At 38.8% G+C, this 12,567-nt stretch overlaps 1 protein-coding gene and 1 pseudogene across 1 annotated transcript in view; one reads left to right on the plus strand and one right to left on the minus strand.

Annotated features, from left to right (window-relative positions):
* Nucleotides 1–640: 640 nt before the first annotated feature.
* On the minus strand, nucleotides 641–2,819 carry LOC143656477 (lipoamide acyltransferase component of branched-chain alpha-keto acid dehydrogenase complex, mitochondrial pseudogene; annotated as a pseudogene).
* A 343-nt stretch (nucleotides 2,820–3,162) lies between these two features.
* The window catches only part of DAD1 (defender against cell death 1), a 41,092-nt gene continuing 31,687 nt past the window's right edge, over nucleotides 3,163–12,567 (plus strand). The window contains exon 1 of the mRNA XM_077127236.1: nucleotides 3,163–3,465. Coding sequence (XP_076983351.1) covers nucleotides 3,255–3,465 — 211 coding nt within the window. The 5' untranslated portion in view covers nucleotides 3,163–3,254. The remainder of the gene's footprint in view (nucleotides 3,466–12,567) is intronic.

A 12,567-nucleotide genomic window follows, 5' to 3' on the forward strand; every position in this document is an offset into this window, starting at 1 on the left:
GAATAGACTTCAATTTCTTTTTTTTTTTTTTTGCATGAGCAGGCACCGGGAATCAAACCCAGGTCCTCTGGCATGGTAGGCAAGCGTTCTTGCCTGCTGAGCCACCGTGGCCCACCCCCAGTTTCTTATTCCATCCTGTTTTTTAGCTGAAGGCCAAGAAAGATAAAAGGCAGTGGACTTTTGGATGTAAGAAAATGCCAGGGGCTGCTACATTTAACATTTCCTTACATAAAGCAAATTTGTGAACACGAAGTTTTTTTCCAAAAAAAAAAAAAACCCCACAGAAGATACTACCAAAATTCTAAGAGTTTAACCATTTTAAACATTTTTAATGGTCTTACTGGTTATAATGGGGCATTTTTAAGATCACCTTATACTTTTCCCTACTAAAATATGTTAATTTGTATAAATAAGACAATCAAAGATGATAATCTTGACAGAGCAAGAATTATACTTCTGGATTCTTAAAAGTATAATTGTACATATTTTATTCAATAATTTGCAATATTGTGGGGAAATAGGGAATATTTTTGTATATAAATTTCTTTTCTCAACTAAGAGTAGTTAAAAGTTTCATTTAAGAGTCAGTTAAAAAAATAAAACAGGGAAAATACTGTAAATGGCTCCCTGTCTCTTTGTAACATTAACTTTGTTGTTCTTGCCAGTTTCAATCCACTGGCTCAAAGACCTCAGCACAATATTAAAAAGTCACACTATTACCTATAAAATGTAACAGCCCCAGGAAACTACTACATCATTACTAATTTTCAGGAAAAAGTCTAACAGAATAGTGATACATATTTGCCTTAAACCTTAATCAGACACTACAGATCGTTTGTAATGTGAATTGTAATGAAGAACATGGGCTGGCACACATAGGTTCTATGTATTCTTTGGAAGCCCAAAAGTTCAAGGATGTCTTATCAATCTTTATTTCAGATCTACAGCATAAAAGCAGGGTTTTCTAAGTAGGATTTCCATAAATTAGAGAAGCATGACATTGTAGCACCATCAATAATTTAACTGACCAGCTCACATTCATTATCTGTGCCTTATATACCTCTCCCTTCTGGTTAAACCACAGAAGAGCCTTAATTGATCCAAAAGCCCCAACTGCTACTTCAGGTGGTAATATCACTTGTTTGGCATAGGTACCGCCAATATATCCGATGTTGGAAAGAGTAAATATTCCTTTTATAAGATCAGCAGTTCTGATCTGACCCCCAAAGCCCAATTTCTGGAGATGGTTCATTGACTAGCAATCTCAAGTACAGCGGAGAACTGAATGTTTTTTACATTAGGGACAATCAACCTTTGCTCAGTATCCATCACTACCCTGGTATTATGAGAAATCTTGTATGTTATGTTCTGGCAGTTTTCATCCACAGAAGCATTAAGATGGGAAACCGTAGTAACCCGAAGGAAGCAGTCTTTTAAAAGAAGAGCATAAAGGAGCGTTTTAATTTCACGAGCAAAAGCAATGGACTTTAATTCCTCTCATAGCTTAACCAGTTCAGTAAGCTCGACCTCATCACAATACCCAAAGTGAGGAATCTTCAGGGCTGTAATCATTTTGACCATCGCTTTGTGAAAACCTTTAATGGATTCTGTTCTGTTTTTCCCTGTGAATACTGGAGGTTTTCATATTGGCATAAGGATAGTCCTGACTTTGGTGTTGCTGAATGTGGCATGATTTTGGCACTCAGTTTAATAATGCTTCCATTGCAAGGCGGCAAACTGCGGAATTGCCAGTATTTTTTGGCCCTTTATTTCTTGGTGTGTGTATTCATGGTGGGACATGAGAGGTGTTTCAACAACATCTTCCTCTGAATCTTGCAGAGCTGGGGCTATCTCCTCTAGCAGGCTGTATTAGCTCTAAATCAGCATTCATTCAGTATTAGTCAGGGTTCTCATTCTTTGGCTGTTACTTCTCTAATCCTGTCTCCAGTGTCTGAGAGTTTGAATGGAACAATCTGTCTATGTATAGGAGCACTTCTTTTCAGGAACTGATTTGGATGACTACACTTGAACAAAGGATAACCGAAGAAACACACAAATTTTGGCTTCAAAACATGACCATTACAACACGTTTGAAAATAACTAACACCAATCAGCCGTTGAGCATGCCGGCTCCAAGTCCCCAGCAGTCGCACTTATTTGTTAATTCTTAATTATAGGTGACACTAGGATAGTTCAAAGTTGTTAAGAATCTGAAAACACATTACTTATTCGGTGCAGAAAGACTTGCAGCTGAAAGGTGAGCTGAAGGTGAAATAAAAAATTTCCTTGTGACATTTAAAAAGGCAAGAGAAGCCAGAAATTAAGGAAGAGATGATATATTTTTAAAAATTAGGCTAAAATTAAATTATCTATCCCAGTTGTTAAATAAAACCCTCAAACATTCAGTTTGAGGTGGAGGAGGAAGGGGTTGAATCACGCATGCTCCTGCGGGATTTCACGCTGACATCCTGGGATTTACACCGGGTTCAAGATGCCAGCTCAGGGGCATAAACTTGATCATATACTCTATGCACGATAATGGTCGGTTCTTTCCGTTCCCTCCTCCCATTAGGGGTCTTTGAAGGCGGCGACTGTATCTGATTCCTTTGGGGATCACTACAGTCTAGCTGAATGAATGAATGAATGAATGAATGAATATCCGCGGGTTTGAGTCCTACTGCGCTAATCCAAAAACGCTCTCTGGGCCAGGTAGAGCGCAAGTTCCCGCCACCCTCCAATATGCTCCAATAATCTGTGACAGGCATCTGCAGTTAGCGCTCCTGACGGAATAAGGGCTGGTACCGATGAGCTCCGGGCATTGTGTCAAAGCAGATCCAATTAATCTTTGACAACGTGGGAGGACCAAAGAAAGCCGGAACCCTCTGGTAGCCATGCAGTCCTCCGTAAAAACACTCTTTCTCTTCCTCCTTACAGAATCTAGTTGCCCGAGCAACAGTGGGCGTGACTAACCTGACGGAAGTAGGACAAAAAGAGTACACGTCTTCAAGCAGGTGAGATTCACTGCGCAGGCGCATTAGCTTTTTCTGGCTGTAGTTCGCGGTCGGGAGATGAATTCTGCGCTTGCGCTTTAATTATTACGTGCCTTGACCTGTCAATACGCCTGCGCAAATTGCCATACCGGGAGGACGTTGCTGGGCGATAGCAGTACGCATGCGTAAACGTTACTTCCGGCGTGTTGGTACGCTCCGTTAAAGAGTTGCGGGAACGCGGGTCCGAGTACTGAGCCGGTAGTCATGTCTGCCTCTGTTGTGTCGGTGATCTCGCGGTTCTTAGAGGAATATTTGAGCTCCACTCCGCAGCGTCTGAAGTTGCTGGACGCGTATCTCCTTTATATCCTGCTGACCGGGGCGCTGCAGTTCGGTTATTGTCTCCTCGTGGGGACCTTCCCCTTCAACTCTTTCCTCTCGGGCTTCATCTCTTGTGTGGGGAGCTTCATCTTGGCGGGTAATGATTCTACAAATAATCTCAATAATAGTGTGTCACTTTGGTGTGGTGATTTTATTTTATTTTTTTCTATTTTATATCAGCTACCGCCCCGTGACATTTTAAGAAGAGCCTTCATTGTCCTCTTTTTGTGGGTGGGGAAACAGGTTCAGAAAAGCTGTCCCATGCCTAATACTGCACAGCTGCTTAGGAGCTGGAATTAAATCTCTAAAGAAACCACCTTTATAAATTTCCTCAATGGGGGCCTGAGTGTTGGCCTGTTTATGTTCATTCTGGTGGTCGACTCCATTCATGTTGACTCAAGGAAGACCTCAATCTAACTTTAATATAGCTTTTTTTTTTTTTAGCTTTGTTTCTCACTTTTTTGAGGGGGTTTATGGTCGGGGAATCGAACCTGGGTCTTCCACGTGTAAGGCCAACATTCTACCACTGAATCACCTGTGCACCCTGTTTCTCACTTTTTACTTCAAATAGTTTTAGACTTACAAGACGTTACATAAACTACACTGAGTACTCTCATCTATGCTTCACCCAGCTTTTCCTAATACTAACCTTAGAACAATTAACAATATTAAAAAATTAACAGTTTTGTAATACTATTAACCTTATATGATTCTACCAGCTTTTCTTTTCCAATGTGTTCTTTATAGTTTTTTTAAAAACATTTTATGTTATGAAATATAGCATATATACAAAAAAGCAGTATTTCAAAGTACATTGTAACAAATAGTTATAGAACAGATTTTTAGTTTGCTATAGGTTATTGTTCCGCAATTTTATGTTTTTCCTTCTAGCTGCTCCAACACACTGGAGACTAAAAGAAATATCAATATAATGATTGATAGCTGCTCCAAGACACTGGAGACTAAAAGAAATATCAATATAATGATTGAGCACTACTACTCATTTGTTAAATCCTATCTTTGTTATAACTCCTCCTTCTCCTTTGATCCTTCTCTCAATCTGTAGGGGTATTTGGGCTCTGCTCGTTCTAACTTTTTTTTTAAATTTTTTTGTGAAAACTAACATATGTACAAAAAAGCAATAAATTTCAAAGCACATCGCAACAATTACTTGTAGAATAGATTTTGGAGTGTGGTATGGGTTGCAGTTCCACAAGTTTAGGTTTTTCTTCTAGCTGCCCTAAGATACTGGAGACTAAAAGAAGTATCAGTATGATGATTCAGCAGTCATACTCTTTATTAAACCCTACCTTCTATGTCTAACTCCACCATCACCTTTGATATTTCTCTCACTGTTGAGGAATATTTGGGCTATGCCCATTCTAACTTTTTCATGTTGTTAGGGGCTGTCCATATATGGGTTAGGGGATGGAACTATTGATATGCTGGGGAGGCTGGCCCCTCTGCATTTCAGGACCTGTCTGGTCCAGGGACCGATATGGAGATTATAGGTTTCTGGAAAATTATCCTAGTCCATGGAACCTTTGCAGAATTTTATATATCGCCCTAGGTGTTCTTTAGGATTGGTTGGAATGGTTTTGGTTGGGGTTTGGCAAGTCTAACTGAGCTTTTTTAAGAGTGACCTCTTAAAAAAGGGTAGCCTTTTAACTCTATTTGAACTCTCTCAGCCACTGATAACCTTAATTTGTTACACTTCTTTTCCCCCTTTTGGTCAGGATGGCATTGTTGATCCCACATTGTCAGGCCAGGTTCATCCCTAGGAGTTATCTCCCAAGTTGCCAGCGAGTCTTTCACCCCTGAATGTCATCTCCCAAGTTGCCAGGAAGACTTTTACCCCTGGATGTCATGTCCCACATAACAGGGAGGGCAGTGGTTTCATTTGCAGAATTGGGCTTAGAGAGAGAGGCCACATCTGTCATACAGCTTTTAAAACACCTTTAAAGTTTTGGTCCTTTAAAATGAAAACTCCAACTGTGGATCATCTCTCCTTGGCCTAATCACTGCTAACTTCCAGGTAAACGTTTCGAACGTTTCAATGGATGATGTAAAGTGCAATTATTGTTTACTTGACTTTGACTTTGGGTTTTAGCTACTCATAATTATGTTGTGGATGAAGCTGTTAATTCACTATCCTGAGTGCAATTTTTATTTTTATAGTTTTATGTTAGCTTTAATTTTCCTTCTTGTTCTCAGCATTTGATACCTTGTAGCCTTCCATATTTCATTAAAGTTGGCTGTCCCCATAAATTTTTTGTCAGAATCTGACCCTACCCAAAAGGGATTCAGTGAATACTGAGTCCAGGTTTGGCCCAGAGAGTGTTTAATTTATAGATGGCCATTACCTCTGCCTTTGCAGTTACTGGTGTCACCTGCTTCTTGGCTTTGAAAATATGAAAGAAGTCAAGGCTTTTTTTCAGTGTGACCATCAGGCAAGCCATTGTTTGAGTTTTTTTCTAATACAAGGTATTAATGTAAAAGCTGTTGTGTGTGTATTTTGAGCCCTGACAATTTATAGACTAATTGGGACATAGATACAACATACAAAATTAGAGTTGTCTGGAGACTTTGTATATCGTGATACTCTCCTAAAAGTTACAGATCTGTAGAATGCTTGCCACACATTCAGATTGCTAGTTCAAACTCATTCCAGAGATACTTTTGGCTTCTCCTCTCTTTCTCAGAACTTAATGACTTGTGCACTAGCCTAGTCCGGAGTTCCAGTTAACATTTCGATTGAATATTTAATTATAGTCTTGAAGTTTTAGCCTAGATGACCCAGATCTGGTTTCTTGTGGCAGCATCCTGGCCTTTAGGAGTTGATATATAACCGTTTTCAGTATACCAGATACACCATCCTCCTAATGGCAATCCCTACCTCCCCCAGTATTGTTAGTGACTAAGAATTTTATTAGCTAGAGAGAAGAAGGAATCTTGAGAACCTGTGTTGAATTTTGTTTGATGTTTTTGTCTTCCAGCTCTGGGAGAGTAGGAACAGTGAGGGGCCCAAGCTGATTTAAAAAGGAAAGAAAGACACTTTCATGCTGAAGTTGCTCTGTCTTCATAAGTCTCTAGGGTTAAGGATGACATTTCAGGGTGACAAGAAGTTGCTGAAGAGTGAGTGTGGACTAGAGTTGTAGATTAGTGTGGTAAAGCCAGAAGGTTTTCTGAACACCTTTTGCTTATGCCAAGTCCTGTTTTTGAGGCTGTTGTGCCTAAAACTGTATTGGCAAACTCCCTCCCTCCTCCCCATTGGGAACTAGATTGTCACTGAAGAGAATGCCTAGAGACAAGGTACATTAGTAGTGGGGTTAGTCCCAGGGATGAGCCTGGTCCTGGCACTGTGGGATTGAGAATGCCTTCCTGACCAAAAAGGGGGAAAGAATTGTAACAAATAGGGTATTAGTGGCTGAGAGCGTTCAAATAGAGTTGAGAGTTGATGCTGGAGGCTACTCTTGTGCAAGCTTCAGCTAGACATTGCTACTTAACATGGTTTGCCAAACCCCAGCCTAAACCCTTTCTGCTAACCCTAGAGAACACCTAGGATGTTATCTGAGATTCTATAAATGTTCCAGGCATATGATTACTTTTCAGAAACCTACAACCTCAGATGGATTCCTAGGCCAGATAAGTCCTGAAACCCAGAGGGGTTAGCCTCTCCAGAACATCAACTAGTTCCATCCCCCTTCCCTGTATTATCAGCAGCCCTTTCCAACATGAAAAAGTTAGGATGGGCATAGCCGGCTACCCCTAAAGATTGAGAGAAAGATCAAAGGAGAAGGTGGGGTTACAAAGAGAAGATAGGCTTTAACAAATGAGTATGACTGCTAAATCATATTGATACTTCTTTTAGTCTCCAGTGTCTTGGGAGCAGCTAGAAGTAAAAACCCAAACTTGTGGAATTGTAACCCATACCACACTCTGAAATCTGTTCTACAACTAATTGTTGCAATGTGCCTTGAAATATATTGCTTTTTTGTATATAGTTATTTTTTTGCAATTAAAAAAAATAGTGGGGTCAGTATGGGGGTTTGGGATTTCCAAGCTTGTTAGATAACAGATAATTGAGCCAAAAAATGAAGGTGAAAATGAAAGGAAGAGAAAGGACTCATACCAATTCACAGCTGCCCTGCGGGTGTTATTTGCACTTCTCTCTTCAGCACTGACCTAAATCCTCTCTCTGCCATTTCTTAGATCAGATGATCAACTGGAGGCTGGGTTTAGTGGGGAATTTGAAATCTTACCTTTTTTTTGTTGTTGCTTTGGTGAATACTTAAAATCTTTTTTTTTTTTAGAGATATTATAGATTTACAGAGAAATCATGCAGAAAACACAGAATTCCTATATACCCCCTTCTTTCCATTGTTAACACTTTGCATTAGTATAGTACCTTTGTTAAAGTTGATGAAAGAATATTATTATTGTACTTTTAATGTAGGCCATAGCTTATGTTAGAACGTATTATTATTATTTTTTCTCGTATACAACCCTATTACTGACACCTTCTGTTAGGGTGGTACATTTATTATAATTCGTGAAAGAACATTTTAACTGTAATATTAACTATAGTCGATCATTTTCAGTAGGGTTCACTGGGTTGTATACCTCTGCTTTTTCTTTTAATTTTTATTCTAGTAACATATATTCAACTAAATTTTCCCCTTTTAACCCCATGCACATGTATAATTCTGTGCTGTTAATTACATTCACAGTGTTTTGCTACCATCATGAGCATTTATTTCCAAAGCTTTATAATCTGCTGAAATAGAAATTCCGTTCAATTTAAGCATTAACAATATATTCCCTACTCCTACATAGCCTACATTCCCTGATAGCCTACATTCTAGATTCTGACTCTGTGAGTTTGTTTATTCTAATTATTTCATATCAGTGAGATCATACATTTTTCTTTTGTGTTTTATTGCATTCAGCATGATGTCCAGGTTCATCTATGTTGTCATGTGAATTGGAACTTCATTCCTTTTTAATGAGGTTCAAGAAGGCTGATGACATTCAGGGTTTCTCTCTTGGCTGTAAGGGCACATGGTGAAGTTTGCTAGCTTTCTCTTCCAGCTTCTTGTTTCATGAGGCTACCCTGGGGGCATTTCCCTCCTTCATTTCCAAAGGTTGCTGGCTGGTAGACATGGCTGCTTCATGGTTCTGCGGCGTTCTCTGCTCGAGGTCACTGACTGTTGGACTCTGTGGTTCTCTCAGCCTCGTGGGTCTGCTTGGCTCTGCTGTGCCTTTCTCATTGTTCTCAAAAGGCATTCTCTCCAAAAAATGTCTCCCCTTTAATAGGACCTGTGCTGGTTTAAAACTATGTATGCCCCCTAGAAAAGCCATGTTTTAATCAAAATCCCATTTCATAAAGGTAGAATAATCCTTATTCAATACTGTATTTTGAAACTGTAATCAGATCATCTCTCTGGATGATGTGATTTAGTTAAGAGTGGTTGTTAAGCTGGATTAGGTGATGACATGTTTCCACCCATTTGGGTGGGTATTGATTAGGTTTATTGGAGTCTTATAAAAAAGGAAACGTTTTGGAGAATGGGAGATTCAGAGAGAGCAGCACCACAAAGCAGAGAGTCCATGAGCCAGCGACCTTTGGAGATGAAGAAGGAAAATGCCTCCCAGGGAGCTTCATGAAACAGGAAGCCAGGAGAGAGAGCTAGCAGATGACGCCATGTTTGCCTTGTACCCTTCCAGATGAGAGAGAAGCCCTGACTGTGTTCGCCATTTGCCTCCTCACTTGAGAGAGAAACCCTGAACTTCATCAGCCTTCTTGAACCAAGGTATCTTTCTCTAGATGCCTCTTATTGGACGTTTTCTTGGCCTTAGAACTGTAAACTAACAACTTATTAAATTCCACTTTTTAAAGGTCATTTCATTTCTGGTATATTGCATTCGGGTAGCTAGCAAACTAGAACAGGACCCCAGTAAACTAAGCAGAACCCACCTGCAATGGTTGGAGATGCTCTCCATCTAATCAAGTTTAATACCCACACTTGATTGAGTCACAGCTCCATGGAGATAATCTCATTAAAGTTTCCAACATATAGTACTGAGAAGGGATTAGAAGAAATGGCTACCTCTACAAAATGGGATTAGTGTTAAAACATGGCTTCTATAGGGTTCAACAGCACAACATTGGTGTGCAAATATCTGTTCGAGTACCAGCTTTCAGTTCTTTGGGGTAGTAAAATTGTTGGGTTCTGTGGTAGTTCTATATTTAGCTTCCTGAGGAACTACCAACCTTTTTCCTAGCAGCTGCATGATTTTACATTCCTACCAAGGAATAAATGTTTCTATTTCTCTATATCCTTTCCAACACCTGTAATTTTTTGTTTGTTTGTGGTTTTTTTTTTTTTTTTTTTTTTGCATGGGCAGGCACCGGGAATCAAACCCGGGTCCTCTGGCATGGCAGGCAAGCGTCCTTGCCTGCTGAGCCATCATGGCCCGCCCTGTTTGTGTTTTTTAATAGACATTCTAGTGGGTGTGAAATGGTATCTCTGTGGTTTTGATTTGCCTTTTTATAATAGCTAATGAGAATCTTTTCATGTGCTTTTTAGCCATTTGTATTTCCTCTTTGGAGAAATGTCTGTTCAAGTCTTTTGCCCATTTTTAAATTGTATTATTTCAGATTGAGTAAGTTGTCTTTTCAATTTTTTGGTAAAGTCCTTTGATGCACAAAAGTTTTCAGTTTGGATGAGGTCCCATTTATCTGTTTTTCCTTTTGTTTATTGTGCTTTGGGTGTAAAATCTAAGGAAGCATTGCCTAACACAAGATCCTGAAGATGCTAACCTACGTTTTCTTCTAGGAGTTTTATAGTCCCAGTTTTTATAGTTAGGTCTTTGATCCATTTTGAGTTAGTTTTTGTATATTGTGTAAGATAGGGGACCTCCTTCATTCTTTTGTATATGGATATCCAATTCTCTCACCATCATTTGTCCCTTGAGTGGCCTTGACAGCCTTGTTAAAAATCAGTTGATCACAGATGTGCCTATTTCTGAACTCTCAGTTTGATTTCATTGATCTATATGTCTTTCCTTGTGCTAGTACCATGCTGTTTTGACCACTGTAGCTTTGTAAAAAGTTTTAAAGTCAGAAAGTATGAGTCCTCCAACATTGTGCTTTTTCAAAATGATTTTGGCTTTGGAGCTGCTTACCTGCCAGATAAGTTTGATGATTAGCTTTTCCATTTCTACAGATTAGGCTGTTGAATTTTGATTGGGATTGTGCTGAATCTGTAAGTATTTTTTTGGTATAATTGTTATCCTAACAATATTTATTCTTCTAGTCCAGGAGCATAGAATGTCTGTGATTTATTTAGATCTTTTATTTCTTTTAGCAAAGTTTTGTAGTTTTCTGTATATTAAGTCCTTTGTATCCTTGGTTAAATTTATTCTGAGATTAAAAATTTTTTTTACTTGCTATTGTAAATAGATTTTTTTTCTTGCTTTTCTCCTCAGATTTTTCATTTTTAATGTGTGGAAACATTACTGATTTTTGCGGTGTTGCTGTTGTGCCCCATCACTTTGCTGCATTCATTTATTAGCTGTAGTAACTGTTGATTTTTTTTTAACTTTCTGTATATAGGATCATGTCTTCTACAAATAGTGAAAGTTTTACTACTTCCTTTCCAGTTTTGATGCCATTTGTTTTTCTTGCCTAATTGCTCTGGCTAGTACTTATAGTACAGTGTTGCATAACAGTGGTGACACTGGGCATTCTTGTTTTCTTTTAGATCTTAGAGGGAAAGCTTTCAGTCTTTTACCAATAAGTATGATGGTAACAGTGGGTTTTTCCATATATTACTTTTATCATGGTAAGGAAGCTTTCTTCTAGTCCTGTTTTTCTAAGTGTTTTTATCAAGGAATCATGCTGGGTTTTGTCATATGCCTTTTCTTCATCAATTGAGATGATCATTCATTTTCTTTCACTTTGTTTTGTTAGTAAGTGTTTTATATTAATTGGTTTTCTTATGTCAAACCATTCTTGCGTATGTGGGATAAATCCCACTTAATCATGGTGTATTGCTCTTTTTTTTTTTTTTTAACTTTTTTTATTAATTAAAAAAATTAACAAACAAAACATTAAGATATCATTCCATTCTACATATACAATCAGTAATTCTTAATATCATCACATAGTTGCATATTCATCATTTCTTAGAACATTTGCATCGATTTAGAAAAAGAAATAAAGACAACAGAAAAAGAAATAAAACGATAATAGAGAGAAAAAAAGATTATACATACCATACCCCTTACCCCTCACTTTCATTTACCACTAGCATTTCAAACTAAATTTATTTTAACATTTGTTCCCCTTATTATTTATTTTTATTCCATATGTTCTACTCTTCTGTTGATATAGTAGCTAAAAGGAGCATCAGACACAAGGTTTTCACATTCACAGAGTCTCATTGTGAAAGCTATATCATTGTTAAATCATCATCAAGAAACATGGCTGCTGGAACACAGCTCTACATTTTCAGGCAGTTCCCTCTAGCCTCTCCGCTACATCTTGAACAACAAGGTGATATCTACTTAATGCATAAGAATAACCTCCAGGATAACCTCTTGACTCTGTTTGGAATCTCTTAGCCATTGACACTTAGTCTCATTTCACTTTCCCCTTTTGGTCGAGAAGGTTCTCTCAATCCCTTGATGTTAATTCTCAGCTCATTCAAGGGTTTTTTTTAGTCCCTTGGTGCTGAGTCTCAGCTCATTCCAGAATCTCTGTCCCACGTTGCCAGGAAGGTCCACATCCCTGGGAGTCATGTCCCACGCAGAGAGGGGGAGGGTGGTGAGACTGCTCGTCATGTTGGCTGGAGAGAGAGGCCACATCTGAGCAACAAAAGAGGTTCTCTTGGGGGTGACTCTTAGGCCTAAATTTTAAGTAGACCTGACCTATCCTTTGTGGGGTTAAGTTTCATATGAACAAACTCCAAGACTAGAGGCTCAGCCTGTAGCTTTGGTTGTCCACACTGCTTGTGAGAATATCAAGAATTCAACTTGGGGAAGTTGAATTTCTCCCCGCTCTCACCATTCCCCAAAGGGGGCTTGCAAGTACTTTTCCAGTCACTGATCAAATCACTCTGGGATTCATCGGGGGATCACTCTGGACAAACCAACAAAATCTCATGTCCTACCTGAGATTCCAAGTATTTATGAC

The sequence above is a fragment of the Tamandua tetradactyla genome, chromosome 14, assembly GCF_023851605.1.
Source record: "Tamandua tetradactyla isolate mTamTet1 chromosome 14, mTamTet1.pri, whole genome shotgun sequence".
Taxonomy (NCBI): Eukaryota; Metazoa; Chordata; class Mammalia; order Pilosa; family Myrmecophagidae; genus Tamandua; species Tamandua tetradactyla.